Below are 20673 nucleotides of genomic sequence, written 5' to 3'. Positions count from 1 at the left end.
ACGTGCAATCGTTTTGCCATATGAAAAATGAAAAATCGGTCACGAGCAACACACGTACGATAATGAGAGGCTCAAGTAGAATACACCCAGCGAGTCGGTCAGCACAAAATAAATCTCTCCTCGCTTAGTTACCTTTCTTGGCCGAGTTTTTGTTCCCGTTGCACTTGCCCTCCGTAATTATCCGTATGCCGATAATCACGCTCGACGGAACGACGACGGTGTACACGTCGTCGAGTTAATGAAACTTTTACCGTATATGATGTGTGCACGTATGTAGCATATTTTATTTCATACCTCTGTCAAAGAGAGAAGACAAATATTATACAGTAATGACACAATTTATTAAGCAAAAATTATTCATATTTATATTTATAATTATTCATATAAAATCCCAATAAATAATATTACATAAATTAATGAATTATTAATTATAAGAATTAAATAAGACAAACATCAATAATATATCAATATAACAATAATTGACAATAAAAAATTTTCTTAAAACCTCTGTGTCATATTGCAAATATTATATGCTTCGATCAATTTTACCATTTTCTTTTCTTGATTCAAATCTGTTTATCTTATCATATTTTCTTCGTTAGATTATCTGATCAATAAACTTTCCTATCACATAAGGCATCTCTTTTTCTTAGAGACGCCGCAGATTTGTTTAGAAATACAGAATACGTTTATTTAGAACCGCGCAGCATCCTGCGGTGGATGATTTTCTGCACAATGATGAGCTTCGTTTAACGACATAAACAGTTGTCGAAGCGAATGATTATACGACTGATAGATACACGGACATTAAATGTAAATAGAGTCACTGAGAACTGTTATTCAATGCTCATCTCAATGCATATCAAATTTTACGGTATGAGCTTGTATATATACATTTATATTGAACTTATATAACGACATTGACGACTTTGCATAAAAGCCCGAGATTACCGTATCAATTTAAGTTTTATTATAGCCGAATAGTGTTTTTATTTTATGCAAGTAAATTTCATTGTGTATTTCAACAAAATATTAGATTTATATTCTGTTTTGTTAACTATTAAAATTGTTGTTAGCCGTCGTCGTTGTACATCATTTTCAGGTCGCTTTTAGACAAAGCAACATTTGTTTCTGCAATTTTACATGTATCTTTGAATAATTGATGTCTCAATATTATCAGACTTCTGTTTTACATAATTTTGACATCACAATTGTTAATCACACTTAAATTTGCTTAGATATTAGTGAATTCTTGATCTATAATATTTGGTAAACATGGTAAACGTATATGTGACTGGTGCGGTGCGGCTTTGATGAAAAGGAGCGCTAATTGAGTGACCGCAACGGTAATCAAAGACCTCAATCAAAAAGAGTAAAGGAGACAGAACGAGAGAGGATAGGAAAAAAGGATGATAGTTAAACATACGTTGTGAGAACAGACAAATGTACAGAATCTCTCTCATAATATGATCATGATACGTACGAATGTATCATCGTTATTTTCATCCATGTAATAAAAAGTGCTATGAATAATGCAACGCGAATTATTTTTTGAACACAATTTCATTCTTGAATATTCTCCTAATCGCCCTCGGGCATATATAAAATTCAAGTAAGATAATCTCGTGAATTTAGTGAAGTCACAAACAAGATAGCTATCAAGGTAGCCGTGAGACCTTCGCTGAAACATATGTCATTAGTATTTTCGATGCGAAATACGATGCGTTCAACATTCATCGCAGTCACATCTAAAAGTCGATTTCACATAAATTCCATTTTACTAACGCTACGCATTGAAAAAAAAAAAAAGCATTTTTGCATGTATCTTTTATCGCAATTTTAACGAATATTCCACCGATATAACAATAACATGGCTGAAAAATATAACTGTCAATGTATCAGAATTTTGATAAAATATCACGATTGTTTCAACTGGTGAAATAGTCATTTTTTTCCACTTGCAAAATTTAACAGTTTTCACTGAAAAATCGCAAATAAAAAAATTATTATTCGAACGTTGTTGAATTTAAAAATTATCACAAGTCAATTTCGAGGAGAGAGCTGCAAAAATAAATTTTTATTGCAGCACGATTTTTCACAAACCACGAATATTATTATATAAAGCGCAGAGCACCTTTAAAAAATATATGATTGCAATAAAAAGAAATTTATTACACAAAGCGATGTCGATATCGCTAAAAAATCGACGCGTCATTCGCGAACGGAATTCAGGAACGAGGCTTTCCATGCCGGCAATTATTGGCGCAAAGTGTGTTCTCAGCTCTCGAGCTTTAAACGCTCTTAAAGGAGTGAGGTCTGTACGCTCACGCCGCGCGAAGCGGCGTATTATTCAAGTCGCGCCGCACGCGTGTGCGTAATGTGCATGGGCGAACGAGAGGCTGATAGGTGGGCTTACGGGTATGCTTATGTTCCTTACCATGTACCGGGTGAAGCGAAGCGATGGTCGTGAGAATTTTTCAGGTAGCCCGAACTTGGAGAGCTCTACGTCCGTATGCCATGCGTCAATATTTTTCTTTCTCCTTCCCCTCGACAAAAGACTCAGGTTCTTATCAAAACTAATACGGAAAGAAAAAAAACCATGTCGAAAGACCATTGATATTTGTCGGCACGGTTAAAAGTTAGTGTGTTAAAAAATATTTCGGAAAAGTTATGTAACAAACTCGTTATTATTACCGCATTATATTTATTCAATGCAATATACTTAATATAAATATCTATTAAAGTCATCGATATAAATTTTCCTAAGTCTCACAGTTTTTCCAAAATTCTTTACCATGCGGTGCACACATTAGAAGTCGGTGATTTTTTTTTTTCTTTTTACGGTGAGAGAAGAGAGAAAGTGTCAAGACGAAGTTTACGTGATTTCTAGTAACGAAAAGAAGCGGCGCGACACCGGCTGCATAATGCATGTAGATAACATCGGCCGTGCTTCCCTTTAACGCGACATGACGAATCAATGAATAGCTTCTTCCGCGCCGGAGTCCTGCAGCGGCACAGGTGCCGGAATGTTTTAAGCACCCTTTACATTTGTCCGCGTCTCTACGTACACGCGCGTGTTCGTGTGCGTGTCACGACGCCGGCGCGCAGTGTGTACGCGAGAGAAGTCTTGCGGTGCACGCCCACGCATCGCACGCCTCCGCATGAGGCCTCGTTGCAACAGGCCCCGTGTGTGCCACAGGCCCAATAAAGGAACACTCACACCGCTCCTCGGAAGAAAGGCACGTTATTACGGCAGAGAAAACAAAAGTAGGATGCCGATTGAATTAATCTAAATAATACCTTTGACAATCAGTTGGCACTCATCAGCAAACATTTCATTCATTATTTCACATTCTCTTCTATTATTATTCCACCCTCAATATTACGCGTTAGAAGAAGAATATTTTCTGATAAAGTGTACAAAATATATAATCAACTTTTGAAAACTTTAGCATAATACGACAATTTTATCATTTCTATTTTTTTCTTTCGTAATAGAATATGTTTAATAAAATACAGAGAAATTGGAATTAATGGCGTGAATGTAGCCTTATTAACTTTGATCGAATAGTTGATTAGCGCTGTGCTAGCGTGCGCTACAATGTAAGCACCTTTACCTTTTATGTCTAGAAACGGGCGTATCTAATTTATCTCTAACACTTGTGTGTAAACGCGATCTCATTTACTCATGTAATATGCGACCCCGTTATCTTTTTTCAGAATAATATCAAAAAATGTTTATAAAAATGATTATTTATATATAATGATGATTTCAAAAAATTTGTATCATATATTATCTGAAAGATTTAAATTTATAACTTATCTCCTAGTCCTATGCTCGCATTTTTATGAAACTAGAAAGTAGGCAAAGACCTTATACCTTCAAGAAAAAGTTCATCGTAAATGATTTTCTTCTATGTAGAAGATTAACGACTGACTGAGCAATCGTCGAAGTTGTCGAACAACGGATTTCCCAATAACAATAATAAATAATCTAATAACGCGGCAGGTTAGCGACACGAAAACTCGACATTGTACACCGTGCAATTTATTATGCAACATACGTTTTCCCACCACGACAGTGATAATGTTGGTATAATCTACGTTCATCGCGTGTTTCCCTGATGACCACTGAAAATCGGCGCTGTAAAATAACAGTGCGATAATAATTATTTGAAGAGCGGTTTCCAACTGCGCATCTCAGTTGAAATTCTTCCAATATTATCAATCAATGTAGCTTCGCAGTTAACCGCTAATTTCTAAACTAAGTTTAACTTACGACTGTAGAAGTTATTGAGAAAAAGAAAAAATTACAGAAAACACTATTTTTAATTATAAAAAGTTTTTAACATGCATTTATATTATTTCTAATTTAAGCTTTTTTTTTAAATTAAATTAATTGATGCGCAATTATCATAAAATATCAATACATATTCTAACTTTCACGTAAAATGTTATACGTGGCCTTCATTAGTTAACGGTATTCACACTTCATTCACAACATAATGGGCGGTGATAATCACAAATTAAACACGGCGAGCAATGAGAGGCATAATCGTCCTTCGACTGACTCGCGCTATCTTTAGATTCACGGTAAATAGACAAACCTGTAATTTTTATTTATTTGCATGTAGATCAAAGTTTATACTGCAAATTCCCTTGTTTGCTTTGCGCTGTAGGAATCATCAGACCCTCGAATGCGAAGTTTTTCAATAATCGGTAATCTACAATTAAAGTACCATACGTAGAATACGTATGTTACTGTACGGTGTTGAATATTTTTATTACAAGAAAAAAAAATCTGTATTTGTCAAAGAATCTGTACTCCCCGATAAATGTGGGATATCCTGTAGCGTACCAGATTAAATCGATTGCCCAGTCAATTGGAAAAGTACACGCGGATAAAGAGAGGCACGTCTCGTAGGTGTTCCGAGTGTTTCGATCTGATTCCGCCGGCGATAGCGATCTACATTTGAGTTTAATTTCTATTTATATGTCCTATTGTCGCGGGCGAGCGTGGAATGGAGATCAATTTCACGCTCAACTAAATCGCGTGCCGCGGTATCGACACGTTTTATTGGGAAATCCTTGAGGCACATGTCTCGTTTGTCGTGTCGACGACGACAAATAAAACGCCGGTGTACAAAGTGTTCCGCAGAAACTTAATTAACACCAGTCGGAATTTAAATTTCACCACAAAAACCATCGCATTTACAATCGCCGACGCGTCTGACTTTTATTTAATTAATTACTCTGTAATATAAAAAATTTATATTATAAAACATTGCACCTAAACATCGAAGAAACGTTAATACGCTATAGATATAAATTAATTTGCATCTATATATCTATATATACATCTATATATATCGGCATTATTTCTTCCTCGGTAAAATCACGTATTTACGGTTTTCAGATATAAAATACTCATAACAATTTGTCATATCATAATTGTAATATTGTTTTCTTTGGATTTAAGTTTCTTCGAAAAATGTTTCCCCTTTCGATTATTTGCTTTCAAAACATTCGCGTTTTGGTTCCATGTAAGTTTTCGCACGGCCCCGTCGCAGTGGAATCGTTACTTCCTGTTGTTGCTGTCCGCGAAAGAACCATGAAAGAGAGACCGCATCTTCGCGGCGAGATGACAAAAATACTGTGGCGTTATGGTCTCTAGTCGTCATCCGGTGCGGTGATATTTTCGGCGTGCACATATTCATTGAGAAAAGCCTTAATGGGCGGACGGCGTGTGGGCGCGTTCGTGGACATGTACGTCCATGGATGCGTGTGTCCACAGCACACAAATCCGTCATAATAATCTTTCGAGCATGTACTTTGTCTCTTCAGTGCGCAAGAGACGTCGAACAGACGGAATATCTCGACCTTTGTAGTGTGACATTCGAGCCGGTCATTCCCATTCAGTAGAAAGCGGAAAATGAATGGCTAGGCATTGACGTGCCCGAGTCGCTCGAGTAGCAAAGAAATCGATCATGAGTACGCGGCGTTTCCGGGTTATTAAGTATTATTTTACAGCACGTACGCATGAATACGCATATATATATATATATATATATATATATATATATATATATATATATATATATATTGCTCGAGTCTAATCCATCATTCTATTTCGAATACACGGAGAGAATTTTTTCTTAAAAATTATCCTTAAAATTGTAGCGAGACAACATGAACTTCGAAGAATTTTACTATGCTTTTAACAAAATTTATTAAAATTGCGCCAAATTTTAGTAAATTTTGTTAAAACCATAGTAAAATTCTTCAAAGCTTATGTCTCACCATTTAAGAGAGAATTTTTTCTTAAAACTGCGGTAATAGTGACATAACGTGAACTTCGAAGAATTTTACTATGCTTTTAACAAAATTTACCAAAATTTTAATAAAATTTGACCAAATCTTGACGCAATTTTAAGGGTAATTTTTAAGAGAAAATTCTCTCCGTGTATATACACATATATTTCGCGGATGTAGCCTTCAGAATTACTTCAAGTACAAGTGAGAATGTACATTCAGATATTTTGTATCAAGAAATTGGGAAAGAGAGTGACGATTGTAAATTACTTTAAAAGCTAGGTAACGCGGGTGTACAAAAATTCGTCGTACAGCTGTCATTGTCGTTTCCGCGCGTTGAAAGTGACAAATGGTCCAAAACATAAAGAGCGCCATTTCCTAGAAGGGCCGACAAACGCGCCCGCGTTCGGGAGTGTTTGAGAAACATGCGTGATATATTGGGCTTTACATGCGCGCTTTATCGGGCTCTAAAGCCGCGTTAGGTGAAATAGACGGACATAAAGCATGACGCATAAGCTTTGTAACTTGTTGTTTCACCATACAATCTCGTTTGGAGACGACGGAGTTTTACGAGCTCCCGAAAATGCAAATAAGTTACGAACTGTAGAAAGATAAACTTCTGACTCTCAAGAAGATCCTGCGGATCGTCAAGATTTTTCCGTCCGATTTTTCCGTCACCCCCCTCCCCCCCCCAGGACATATCTCTTTTCCGCTGCAGTCGCATGCTTGCACTTTGACGATACACATGACTCTTTATCTTTTACTTCTCGCCCTTTTCTTAGTTTCTTCCTATTTATATACGACGAAGAGTGTCTCATACCGCAGTTAATATCATGCTTTGAGAAAAAATTAGCGGCAGCCGGAGTTAAAGAAAACAGGAAATTGATATTAATGCATTCCGTTAACTCTTTACATTACACACCGAGAAAGAAATATTAATTTGACTAAATTTTCCAACTGAATTAAATTTTGTCTATTCAAGTATTTATATATTTCAATTAACTATAAATATTTGAATTGAAATTTGTGCATTTAAAGTTAAATGCATAAATTCTTGAACTGACAAAATTTTAATTTAGTTGGAAAATTTTGTCAAATCAACAATATTTTTTTCTCAGTGTAATAATAATTGCTTATACATGTTATATTGCATTATATCTTCATACTGCTAATGTAAGGGTGGCGAACGATAACATCTATGATAGAATATTAATTATTTTAAAAATAAACATTACGTATAGCTAATCACTTGACTTTAATATTTTATTCGTGTTCAACGTATTACCGTTTAATATTTTATTATAATTATAATATATAATTCTTTAATCGCGCACAATAATAAAAATATATAGCGAGTAATTTGTACAACTTTGTACACGTGTTTACATCGGAAATGTTCGCTATATAGGCACTTCCAAGAGTTCTAATAATAGCCCGCGCCAAGTTCAATATTGTCTATGAAGATCAGAGAGATGAGAGCACGTTGCGCCGGACAGATGCAAACGATCGCGTCCGTCGCATACGGTAGCCGAGACGATAATTCATAATGCAGCAGAATGCATCATGATATCGCGTTTAAATAGCAAAAGGGAGGAGAACGACGGATCGCAATATGCGAATGTCGGGTCTCTCGCACGATTTCTCTATTGTTTACGAGCCATTGTGTCCATAGTAATCACGGGCCAGAGGCCAAGGGGACGGACAGTGCGACACGTTTGCGGCGTTTCTTTCCGTGTGGCATCGTGTGTGTACCGCGCGCGACATTGCAGTCTTATCTGATCCGAGACACAAGAGAAACGTCTGATCGTCGCCGGGCAAACAACTCTTTCCTTTTGTCGGCGAGATAAACGGCATTTTCCCCCGCGCGGGGATTGTTCCGCTTTATTGCACCGTGCGCACGCGAGTATTTATACGTCCCGGTTAATGGAATCTCGCGTTTCACTTTGTGCGCGAACGGATTGTTGCGCCGTTTCGATCGCCTTTTGGCAGATACCGTGAAAATGAAAGTTAACAGCACGCTTTGTTGCTGCTCTCTCGTGCGCCCTCCGGCCGACTAACTTCTTCAGTCTCCCATAGATGACGAGTGGCGAGGATTTTTATGGTGCAACCTTACATAGAAGTAAACGGAGCTTGCTTTCGTCGGAAGGTAAACGATGATGACGTTTATGGTGATGAGATCTGCTTGGATGAATCAGGCCTCAATCCCGCCTCGTCGTCTACTTATATGGTAGTTTTTGGTTTTTCAATTAAATAAAAGTGATATTTTCAAATCAACTTCACATTTTTCCCGCATCGCGTTTATCTTATGGAATATATACACCCGAAAAAATGTTTTGCTGATATAGACAGATTTCTTGATATCGCAACCAAAATGTATCGCTAATTTTTGTATCTGCTAGAATTTTGTCACGTATAGAATTTATAAATTCTGCTTCTATCAGCCAGATTGATCAGGTGCAATACATATACATATCACATTTGCTAATTATTTATCTATCTCAGCTAATTTTTACACACATATAATTTTTGTTGAAGTTGCAAGATCTTTTTTTTTTGAGTGTATACAAGGCCGGCAACTTAGCAAAATTCCGAGTGTGGAGTTCTGATATCGGTTAGGTTAAGAGGGGGAGGGGGTAGCCAAAAAAACTGTAACAAATTTTTATAAAATGGGTCTTTAATTTGTAGAGAAATAAAATTCCTTGATTTATCAAACCAACGAATGACATATAGTATTAGTGCAAGACAAATTCAAAACAAATCTAAACGGTTTTTTTTGCTACCCCGATACCATATAATGTTACAGTTCATGGCGGTAGCTCTCGTCACAATTCATAAATAATTTTGGAACAAATTACTCAAATTCCGAGTGTGGAATTCTCCACACACTCCATATATAAGTTGCCGGCCATGAGTGTATAAGGATATATAATAAACGAATGTTAAAACGCCACGATATCTATCGTAATAAGGTGTATAATTTCGTATACGTCATATAATTACGTCATCTATTCATATAAAGTTAACGAGAATGTATCACGAGCTAATTATTATAATTGAAATTCTCGACTCGATCGGGCTCATGATATCCAATATATTATCCGCTTCATACAGTTTTACCGGCAAAATTGAAAGTCATTTTACTTAGTGCACCGCGTATTTTCCTTACGCCGTTACACACCGATTATAACCGAGACACGTGTAAGAGCTTTGAATATTTATCACAACGTTCACGCGTATATTATATGCCGATGTCGTAAGATAATTTTCTGGCGACATTAATAGATAATCGAGGATGAAAGTGGTCGTACAAGGGCATTAGCCTTGCAAGGACGTGCGCGATCATTATTCACCTCCGTATTCTCGTTGCTACTTGCTAACTTCATGTACTCACTCGCATCTGCACATGTTCTGGAAAATCGGACATGATACATGTATATCTGACGAGGGAACCTCGCGATCTCGTAAATTCTGGTTTTAATGAAACTTAGCATAAGAGGGATAAATACATGAATTTAGAAATTTTCCGTTTGGGCTGAAAAACGGTTTGAAGCGCTAGGGGTAAGACAACCCTTCAAGGGTAAGGCCATTTTTGTCTTCTCGATATATCTTGTAAAAATAAAATATCAAAAAATGTTTTATACAAAAGTTTTACAGCATAAATACCTCTATTTAACTATGCTATTCATTAAAATTTTTTTTCAAAAAATGAATAGCATAGATAATTTGAGGTATTTATGCTGTAAGTTTTGTATAAAATTTTTTGATATTTTGATATTTTACGAGGTATATAAAAAAAAGGCAAAAATGTATTTACCTTTGAAGGGTGGTTTCACCCCTTCAAATCGTTTTTGAGCCCAAACAAAAAAGTTCTAAATTCATTATTTACCTCTACATTTATGCCAAGTTTCATTAAAATCCCCTTTAAAACTTAAATCCCCATTAAAATTCCCTTGTGAGTTACGTTGAATTTTTTAATAACGTAATATTTTTTCACGCGATTTTAAATAACAAAAAAAATCGGAAATTAATTTGTAAATTATTTATCCTTTACTTCTATGTTCTAAGACACAAGGTATTATTTAAAAAAAAAAAAAAACCATTGACTGAAAGAACAAATGTGAAACACTCGAGACACTTTATGTACAATATAATCAATGACTAATTAATTCTCGTGGAGGCGTCCACGCATTAAGTGTCGCCCCAATTTCTACAATACGCGCGTATAGGCGTAACTCGTTATCAGGCGGTCAAGCTTATCAGCGCGACAGAAACACTGTATATCGATTCAGTTTAGTACCGTCGGGTAGACGTCCGTCGACGTAAGCCGCGTTCGCTTTCCGGTGCGGAATTTCGCGCGATTTATCGGCACGTTCGTGCGTCCATCGTTCCTCTGAAATTAGGCCATGGTTTCTGAGCGCAGCGGAGTCGCTGACTTTACTTTCCATTCAACGACGACAACGGGTCTCCCTACACCGTACGTGAGCCGTGTCTAAGTGGTCCCTTCAATCGAGGTGCAGGCTTTCCGTCGCGAAGAAGAATGTGCTTTCATCTCAATTCAATCGCGACTCGAAGGATTTCCTCTCGCTCGCTCGAAAACTTCTGCACGCTTTATCTTCCTTCAGTTGGTTTGTCGAAGGAAACTATTTGAGAGATAGACGATCTACGCGTGACTCTCGATAAAGATTTCCGAGAAGCTTTCTTTATCAGTAAGTAATCGTGATGTTTCATAACTTGAGATAATACTTTTGATTCGAGAAAATTATAACAGGTAATGCCGGACAGTGTTCGACATAAGAAACTCCGAATGATTTGAATAAAAAGTGAAAGCCGTGCTGCATATTTTTATATTACATCATGTTTCATAATTATCGTACACTGTGGATACAATTAAATTATTAATTTATACAAGATGATACCATCATTTGAAAGAAAATCGTTGAGCGAAAGTTCTGAATTCCGAAACAATTTAATTGTAAAATGCGTAATAAAAATCAACAAATACACGGAGAAAAAAGTAGTTGATTCAACAGAATGTGTAGTTGCGGGCTGCCAACAACAGATATACTCAATACAATAATAGAGGAAAGGGGGATGAGAAGATGACAACCTTAAAGTTTGTCGATTTTTCTTAATTTCTGTGATGGTATAAAAATAATGATCTATTTTTTTTTTTAGATTCACTAAAGCCTTTTGTATCTACTATAAAAATTAAAAACTGTTAAATAAATTATAGGGTTTTAAGAAATTTTGATTTTTAAGAACTTGACAATTTCGTTATCTTATTCTCCTATGTGGATAAGATGACTTTCAGTAGCGAAAAGAATGAAATTAAATAACATTGTAACCTATCTATTGTTTATCTGGTATAAACACCAATTTTCTTATTTATTTAACAATATATTATATTAATAGTACAACTTTATATTTTTTAAAAATAACGAAATCAATAAATTGCATATGATAAAATTTACTTACAGATTACCAGTATGACAATATCACAAAATATAAACTTAATTTGCATGACATTACGTTCGTTGCAGAACATAATCTGCAATTAGAAATGCGTCATCTGGCGTCATCCGTCATCTTACCCAATTATAGTGTTCACTTATTTATTTAATAAGAATGTTACACTGCGAGAAATAAAAAATATAAATGCATTTGTATGTGTGTTTTTAACTATACTATATCATGATTTTATTTAAGAACCGAAAGTATTTGCTATAATTACGTCATTCCCTGTAAACAATTAAGTTCCAAAAGTTACACATGGGTGTACCCAAAACACATTTCTTATTATATTATCCACTTTTGTGGACCGATTGAAACCAAACTACGACAGATAATCTGTATTATATAAAGCATTTAATGAATTCAACATCGGGTCAATATCTGTTATTAATTTAGAAAAATTAGCGATTCATCATTTTATCTACAATTCATCATTTTACCTCCTTTCCCCTATATGTTACTACAATATCAACATTGTACTTGCATTAACAGCAAATATAATTGTATCGAGTATATCTGTAGTTGGAAGCCCTACACATTCTTATGATTATTTACTCTTTTTCTACGTACGTTTATTTTTCGTATCGATAAACAAACTTGTCTATCACTTTGTACCTCTTGTATCTCTCAGAAGATAATGTTTCTACAGATAAAGATATCTTTTAAAGATATCGATATGAGGGTAAACAATGTGCGAATCAATTCAAAGCGCGGGCGATTGCAATAAAAATAAACCCATAAAAGTCTTGAAATTTTAAGCGAACGGCAACTAATGTTTTAAGAAATCAGGAGAGGTCGTACGTAAAAAAGTATTACAATCGAGTCGATTCGTCGGGAACACCCAACATTTCGACTCTCACCGAACATCTTTCGCCCGACGGCGAACAATTAAAAGTTTGCGGACGGGACGACAGACAAGAAACCGCGGGAGGACGCACCACTGTCGTCAGACCAGAAATCCGGGATACGGAATTAGCTCGGCCGTCGCGGGCGCCTCGTGAAAACCATGTTTAAGGAGGTTTATTATACCTTTCTGCGGTTTAAAGCGCGAACGTTCGGCGCCTAAAAGCGCACTCCGCACCATCTATGTATAATAATTCTTTCAGCGTACGAACGCATGCATGATATATCGCGACAGCGCGTCGTCACAAATTTCCGACAGTCGCGCGGATAACTGTCAATTAGTAGAAAAATGCGTACCGCCGCGCTCTTTTATTCCACGCATACGTATAACAGATTTGTGCAAAAGCCTTGAATAATTCAGTAAGAAATTGCTGAATAGTCGCACAATTAAACGAGCTAACTGCAGGGATTCTATACGTGTGCGTGTGTGTGTGTTTGTGAGTACGAGTTATAGAAAGTATCGAAAAAGCAAAAGAAAAGATATATTCGCGACTAATTAATCTGCTCATAACTCGCTATTCTGTGTAAAAGAGTGCTCTTTCTCGTTGCGCAGTCTTGTTAAATGCTAATTGCTACATCGTGTTTTTGATTCGTTCTCGTAAAAATTTTGCTGCAAACAAACTTTCGCTCAATTGAAGCGACTTAAAAAACGAAGACGAAGCGACTGACTAGACCAAGGCAATCGCCGCGCGATTCTTGACGAAGGTATGTCAGACGGTTAGAAAATTATGTAATTATTCCGGGAAAACTGTAGCGGCGGCGGCGGCGGTTGTGCAATAAATTGTAATTAGGGCGTGCAGGTAATTGTTTCGACTTTCGCTCCAAAAATCTACCACGCTCGCCAATTCCTTTCCCCCTCGGATATATTTCTGCGTGTAAACACACGCATTGCAATCCGTGAATCTGTCAGCATTATATATATAAACGTTTATGCGGCTCTAAACGTCTAACGGTTTTATTTGTACTTTGCATGCAGGATTATGGAAACGCGGATCTGCAAGTGCGCCTGAAGATCAGCCAACATCATGGCCCTGACTGTCATCCCCTCGACCCGCGTTTTCAATGGAAACGGTGAGTCACTTTTAATAAAAGTGGACGCGTCTATAATAAGAGATCGTTGACCGTAAATCAAATCGGAAATCATAAGCGCGGAAGTTGTACATTGTAAAAAATTTTTGTAAAATTACAACTATAATAAGTGGGTAATTTTGAGACCAACTATAACAGTTGTAAATTTTCTTGTGTACGTAATTTTGTATAATAAATTTTGCAATAACTTCTCAATTTGTTTTTTTACACTTGTGTATACACTGCAAACAAATTTATGACAAATTAAATGTTTTTTACTTGTACACTGCAAAATTATAGACAAAAGTAAATTTACAACTATTATAGTTGGTCTCAAAATTACCCACTATTGTAGTTGTAATTTTACAAAAATGTTTTACAGCGTAACGTTCTATGGGCTCAACATTACAGCGAAATAAAATATGAAAAAAGAAGAAGAGATAACAGTAATCGTTATTACTATATACAATTAATTTTGTTTTTACATATTCATATTTTGCGTTATAATATTACCATTATTATCTTGTGTAACATTATTGCCTTCTGTGGTAACTTACTTGTATTTAAATGAGGATAAAGGCACCTGACCGAACATAATTCTAAATCCGACGCGGAATCCCGAGACGTCGAGGCGGAATTCATTAAGTCATTGCCACGCATATGCGATACCACGTGCGGGCGGTGTGACACTAATTGTAAATGGAATCCCCATACTCGCCCGACTAACGAACTTCGCGAGATTATTATTGCTGTTTCTCTGGATACTTGCCAGTAGTTACAACATATATTTCAGTTTACGTTGCACCGCGGTTATTAACCTCGGACAAACGCTTGCCCGACGAAGAGGAACAATGCCCGATTGACTTGACTCTACGACAACAAACCGAAAACTTTATTAGTTACATAATTTTCAACGTGCGGAATATAAATCAATCGCGACGCGTATATTCAATCCAATTTCAAATTTACATTCAGGGAAGGAATGTAGTGCTTCTCAAATAAACAGAGTTTGCAGATATCTGTGTTATCTCGACGGTTATCTCCGACGACGTAACCTTGACCAGTTATTTCGTCAGTAAATACACTTTACCGGAGATAAACGTTTGGCAAAGTGAAGTTTTCTGAAGTAAAACGTTTTTCCGTTTGCAGCGAGGACGCCGACGTACGTTTCCGGCTCGAAATGCCTCTGCTGCCCCTACGGGTATCACATCGATCTGGACTTTGTGCGTTATTGCGAGGCGGTCGCGGCCGGAAACGCCAGGGACAGGTCCAGCACGGAGCGACGCAAGAAGCGAGAACGTCGTAGGCAATGCCAGTCGATGGAGGTTCTTCTGGGCCTGGTAATTAATTTAGCGATACCTCTAATTGCATACAGTGAAGGCATTGCACTGCGCCAAACGAAAACAGTGAAACCGCGGGTTACGTATTACCGGCATACGATTTCCGAATGCTTCCCGTATATCAAATAATGTAAATAACATTTATTTGACGTAATCGAAAGAGAAAGATGGGGATAAGATAAAATAATAATCGTGACTGACGTATCACCTGATAAAAATAAAAAGTACGACAGACGCTGTTAGGTCTTCTCACGTTTAAATACCTTCTTCGATTTCACGTTTACGGTAAAAATTTTACAGTAACTTTAACGAACATCGTATTAAATTACCTTCATATTATCGCGTCTGGCTTGTATCTCTGTTTCCGACTAGAATTTCCGACTCTGACGATAAACCCAGTCCGTCGCGGGCCGACGAAACCGTGAAGATTCAAGATAAATCACTCGACAAAGCTGCAGCGCGGCGCACCGACGATAATTCACATCGGACGTCGCGAACAAACGTCCTCGTGTTAGATTGTTTCCTTTATTTTTGATTCTAGGTGAGTCCGGCGCTGGCGGGCATAGAGGCCGAATTGCCAAAAATACCGCAGGAATGTACGGCGACGAATGGGGTGACCGCCGCGTCGAGATCAAATCAACCGCCACCACCGAGACGACAGGGAGATTATCATCCCTCGCCAGTCGTGGACCTCAGCGATGTCGTGAGCGACTTCGAGGCGACCCTCAAGCGATCTTGCAGATCATCGAGAACTTCTGATTGCCGATTTATCACAGAAACCGGTAAGATATTTTGCTTTCCTTAGAGATAAGATTAAACGTATATCAATTTATTAAGAAATTGTTACAAAATAATAATAACAATTATCTCACAATCGTAAGTCTAATTATAACTGAAAAATTTCTATGTAATTGTTATTGTTCTAGCAATTTCTTAATAAGTTAATGTGCATTTCCAACTTCTAAATTATTTTTCCTCTCTCTCTTTCTCAAAACTCAATTTATCATTGTCCACCGAGAGGTTATGATTAATTAATTAAAATTTGCACTTTCGGCCGAAGGTAGACGTGCAATTTCCTCTTGAAATATTACGTCAGAAAATTGGCGTTTGCATTCGTCTTTTGCCTTCTTGTAGACATAATCCTTAGAAAATAACTATTTAGTGAAACGAATCTTGAAGATTTTCTGCTTTATCTGCTTCGTGTTACAAGTATCATCTCATCTTCCGATTGTCGCAAGACAAATAGTTCTGATTTCTAAATTAACGGTAGATTTCGCTCGAAAAATCGGAACATCGCTTTGGGGGGGGAAAAAAAAATTTCAGCGACCACCGTGAAAGAAACATAATGAATCGCGACGAATTAACGACCGCGGTGAAAGAGCGAAGAGAAATAAATAAAAGAGATCTGATAATTTTTCACGCACATTGGATTTCCTCGCGCTGAATCCGTTCGCGGCCATCTTAGGATTCTCCATGGCCCAATGACCTGCTATATTGCGAGCAAACGGTGCGAGGAGAGAAACGGCCCCTTCCGCGTCTCGAGGACCGCTTTGAAGTCGCCACGGCACCAGAACACGTTAATTATTTCGTTATGCGATCGCCTTGTTATAGGCACTAGTGTTAAATTTCACGAGTTCTCGCCTGCGGAATAAATCGCCGCGCGGAAATTGAATTGTTCGGAGTCATCGACGCGTTAGAAATTACTTGCGCGTAAGCTTTTCTGTATTCGAGGTGATAATTGACGCGACACCTCCCGCCGATCGAAAGTGCGCGGTTATAATTAATTGCCAGGAGGAAGCAAGTTAATGATTTTTTCTGCTGCTCATGGGTTCTTATCTTTCTACACTGTAAAAAATTTTTATAAAATTATAACTATAATAGTGAGTAATTTTGAGGCTCACTATAATAGTTGTAAATTCTTCTGTGTATGTAATTTTGTATATAAATTAATTCTTGCAATAATTTCTTAATTTGACTTTTACACTTGTGTACACTTGTGTACACTGTAAACAAATTTATGGCAAATTAAATTATTTTTACTTGTATACTGCAAAAAATTATAGGCACGAGAAAACATACTATTATAGTTAGTCTCAACTGTTATAGTTGGTCACAAAATTACTCACTATTATAGTTGTAATTTTACAAGAATATGTTACAGTGTGCAAATTCGCGTTGCAAATGTATAATATACTGCTTAATATTTTCTCTCTTTGCTGTAATATCTTTTCAAAGAAATCATGAAAGGGATACATTCTTTCATCTCGTTACTACACTGTTATGTCCAAATTAATTCAAAACAGTTTCTCTTATTTTCTTCGAGAAATTTTCAAGCGCAATTAAAACTTGTTAAAATAATAAAAATTCCTTGTTAATTTCAATTAACTCGATTAAAACGAGGAAAAAGATGTGCGCATATGGTTTTCTTAATTTCTTTTTATTACATCTATACGAACCCGCTCAACCAACTCGCAATAACTTTTATCATCGACGATAAAGAATTTTCATGAGAGTATTATAAACTCGGAACTTTATAACTTCTTTAAAACGTACCGTTTGCCTTTAATTACGAAGAAATCATGCCGTCAAGCGTTTTATTTCGCAGGCTCTTAATTTTATCAGATGTTTTAAAAGTGCTACTCCGCTCACCGTTACTTCTCTTGAACGCTTTAAAAATATGTTTTATCTCGCTTTGGAAAGCCAACTTATAGTCTTATAGCAGTTGTTATAATTTCCAAATTTTTGCGTTTTACAATTAACAAAGTATAATAAATTTTAATCAAAGTGACACAAATTAATATAATGTAACTGATATTATTAGATGCCAAGGAGAGTCGGATGCACTGACTTATGTTAGTAACAAGATGGTCATTAATTATGATTAATTTTATTTTGTTATCGCGACCGCAAAATTTAATAATCTCGAAAGCGGCAAACCCGCTTCGCACGCATTTCACTCTCTCGCCGATTCACGAAGCTGCTATCTGGGCACAAATTATGTTTCGCGCGACGACAATTGCATCTATTTCTCACGGATTTCTCACGGAGAGAAGTTCCTCTGTCACGGAGAAAAGAGTCTCTCCTTGTCTCTCTCGACGAGACGAGTCGGTTCATTAATTCTTACACCCGTTCTACGGTTTATCGTGCAACCGACGACAACGGAAATGTGTCGTAAGGTGGAAACGGTTGATATCTTCGTTCGCCAATCAACGGACGATTAGCATTATACAACTTTCACTGATATAAGAACGGATGTCCCAAAAAAAAACAATTTAAATAAAAAGATTAGATAAATGCAGAAAAACTCCTCTGTTTAGTTTTAATATTTTTAAGTCAGAATTTAGAATTTGAATCAGTTTTAATGAAACATGTGTAAAAAGATTTTTAATTCGACTTTATGTTAACAAACTTATTTCTCTGAAAGTTGATGAAGTATGCGATCAAAATGTTTGGATAACAATTTTAACGATATACAAAAAGATTTTCAATTTTACTATTATTATATTTAGATAATAACATATTATACACCGAGAAAAACAAGTTGTTAATTTGACTAAATTTTGCAACTTGATTACATTTCTTCAATTTAACTATATATTTTGTCAAATATATAAATAGTTAAATTGAAGTTTAAGTATTTTATGTATTTACGTTAAATACATAAGTACTTGAACTGAAGAAATTTAATCATTGAACAATTTAGTCAAATTAACATTTTTTTCTCAATGTGGAATATTTATATGCGCGTAAAAAAATTATTTCTATCTCTTAAATTATCAAATTACTAATGAATACTAATGAAATATGCGGAGGAAGAAAATTAATCAAAATCAATCAAGATCGCTAACGGGAAATATTTCAAAGCAGAAGAAAGTTTTAATAATTAGTAACCATTATTTCCGTGATAAAAAAAAAAGAAGAAACGAATAATAAATTACACTAGTAGACAACGAATGGAGAGATGCTCGAGATACGTACGCTAGCTACGGGGTTAATATCCGCAAAAACGTGCGCTATAAACCATCAATTAACAGATGTTAAAGTTATAATAACACCAGTATGCGAATTCGTCCTCTTGGAGATCGGATCTACCGCGCAGCGAGCGCTTCTCCCCGGCATCGTCCGTCGATTAAATCCCCACGTGAAAACGACGTCGCGGCAGTTTCTTTGCGGCTTTACGTGCTATTAAATCGCGATTCGAGGATAGCTTATGGACGGTCGTTTCTCCCCGCACGCAAAGAGGAGGTGCACGTACCGTACGCGAGTTCGCGGGGCTCGCGCGGCGTGGAAGTCGCCGGTGCGTGGCTGGAACCACCTGCTTCCGGTCGTTGTACCGGTGACGGCGGTGCAACCGCCACCGCGTTTTCCACAACCGTGTTACCCCGCGGTTACATTGCCGTTACATCGTCCGTCATTGGCCCGGCCGCGCCGATGTAACAACCCTTTAATCGCCAATTCGCCAAAACGTAGTGCGCATTGTTCAAAAATTGCTTTTCTACGCGCGATAGATATTTGTTTTTAACGGATCTTCTACTCTTTAAATTGCAATCAGCGAAAAATCAATGAAGTTAATGAAAATACACTGATTGCAGTGGTATACTTATAACTTGTCAATCTGTGAGATAAATACACGCGGAGGGAATTTTCTCTTAAAAATTACCATGAAAATCGTGATAATTGTGAGACAACGTGAACCACAAGGAATTTTACTATATTTTTAATAAAATTTACTTCGAGGTTCACGTTGTCTCGCAATTATTACGATTTCCACGGTAATTTTTAAGAGAAAACTCTCTCCGTGCACTGATCTTTCAGTGATTATAGACACTGAGAGAAATATGTCGCATCGACGTTTTCTTCGATATTTATTTGTTATAAAAAAATGTATTCGTGGAAACGAAATATATATTTCTACGAAATGCATCTCATTTATCTTATTTATTGGTTTATTTCTTTATTGGGTTTTTTTTAATTGATTTATTTCTTTTCTCTAATAATCCTATAAGCGCATAACATTTAATATTAAGTAATATTTTAAGTATATTCTTAGAATATTAAGTGTACATTTAATATTCGAAGAATATACTTAAAATATTAAATAATATTATGCGCTTATAGGGAAATGGTTTATTTAAATAAGACGAATTAAATGTTTTTTTAGGAAATACATTACTTATTTTTACGCACACTGGATATTATGTCTTTAAATAAGGTATATTTTACAGAAATATATTTCAGAAGTACATTTCACAGAAATGTATATTTCGTCTTCACAAATAAATTTTTTAATAACAAATATCGAAGAAAATGTCACAAGAAACATTTGGTTCTCAATACTTCGACAATTTTTTCTCGGTGCGCTAATTCTAAACTTCTAAAGTAAAAATCACTAAAAAGTGGATAATTATCACTAATTGTCACAGTTATAAATATACCACGGTAAATGAAATACACTGATTGTAATTTAGAGAGTACGACAACGATAATTTGAGAGAGAAAAATCGAACATTTACCACATCGTTATATGCATATTTCTGGT

The 20673-nt window shown here is 36.3% G+C and overlaps 1 protein-coding gene across 3 annotated transcripts in view; it reads left to right on the top strand.

Moving 5' to 3' along the window:
- Nucleotides 1-20673, top strand: part of LOC105833884 (KN motif and ankyrin repeat domain-containing protein 3) — a 38619-nt gene that overhangs the window by 5178 nt on the left and 12768 nt on the right. Inside the window, exons 1-4 of one of the 3 annotated variants that reach the window (XM_012675969.3) lie at nucleotides 8096-8458; nucleotides 13703-13797; nucleotides 14944-15134; nucleotides 15676-15916. In XM_012675969.3, coding sequence (XP_012531423.2) covers nucleotides 13752-13797; nucleotides 14944-15134; nucleotides 15676-15916 — 478 coding nt within the window. In that variant the 5' untranslated portion in view covers nucleotides 8096-8458; nucleotides 13703-13751. Of the gene's footprint in view, nucleotides 1-8095; nucleotides 8459-10618; nucleotides 11019-13702; nucleotides 13798-14943; nucleotides 15135-15675; nucleotides 15917-20673 lie in introns of those variants that run through there. The other 2 variants (XM_012675968.3, XM_012675966.3) reach the window with 2 other exon arrangements.

Source organism: Monomorium pharaonis, chromosome 10, assembly GCF_013373865.1.
Source record: "Monomorium pharaonis isolate MP-MQ-018 chromosome 10, ASM1337386v2, whole genome shotgun sequence".
Lineage (NCBI taxonomy): Eukaryota > Metazoa > Arthropoda > Insecta > Hymenoptera > Formicidae > Monomorium > Monomorium pharaonis.
This window is presented reverse-complemented; position numbering and strand designations above follow the sequence as displayed.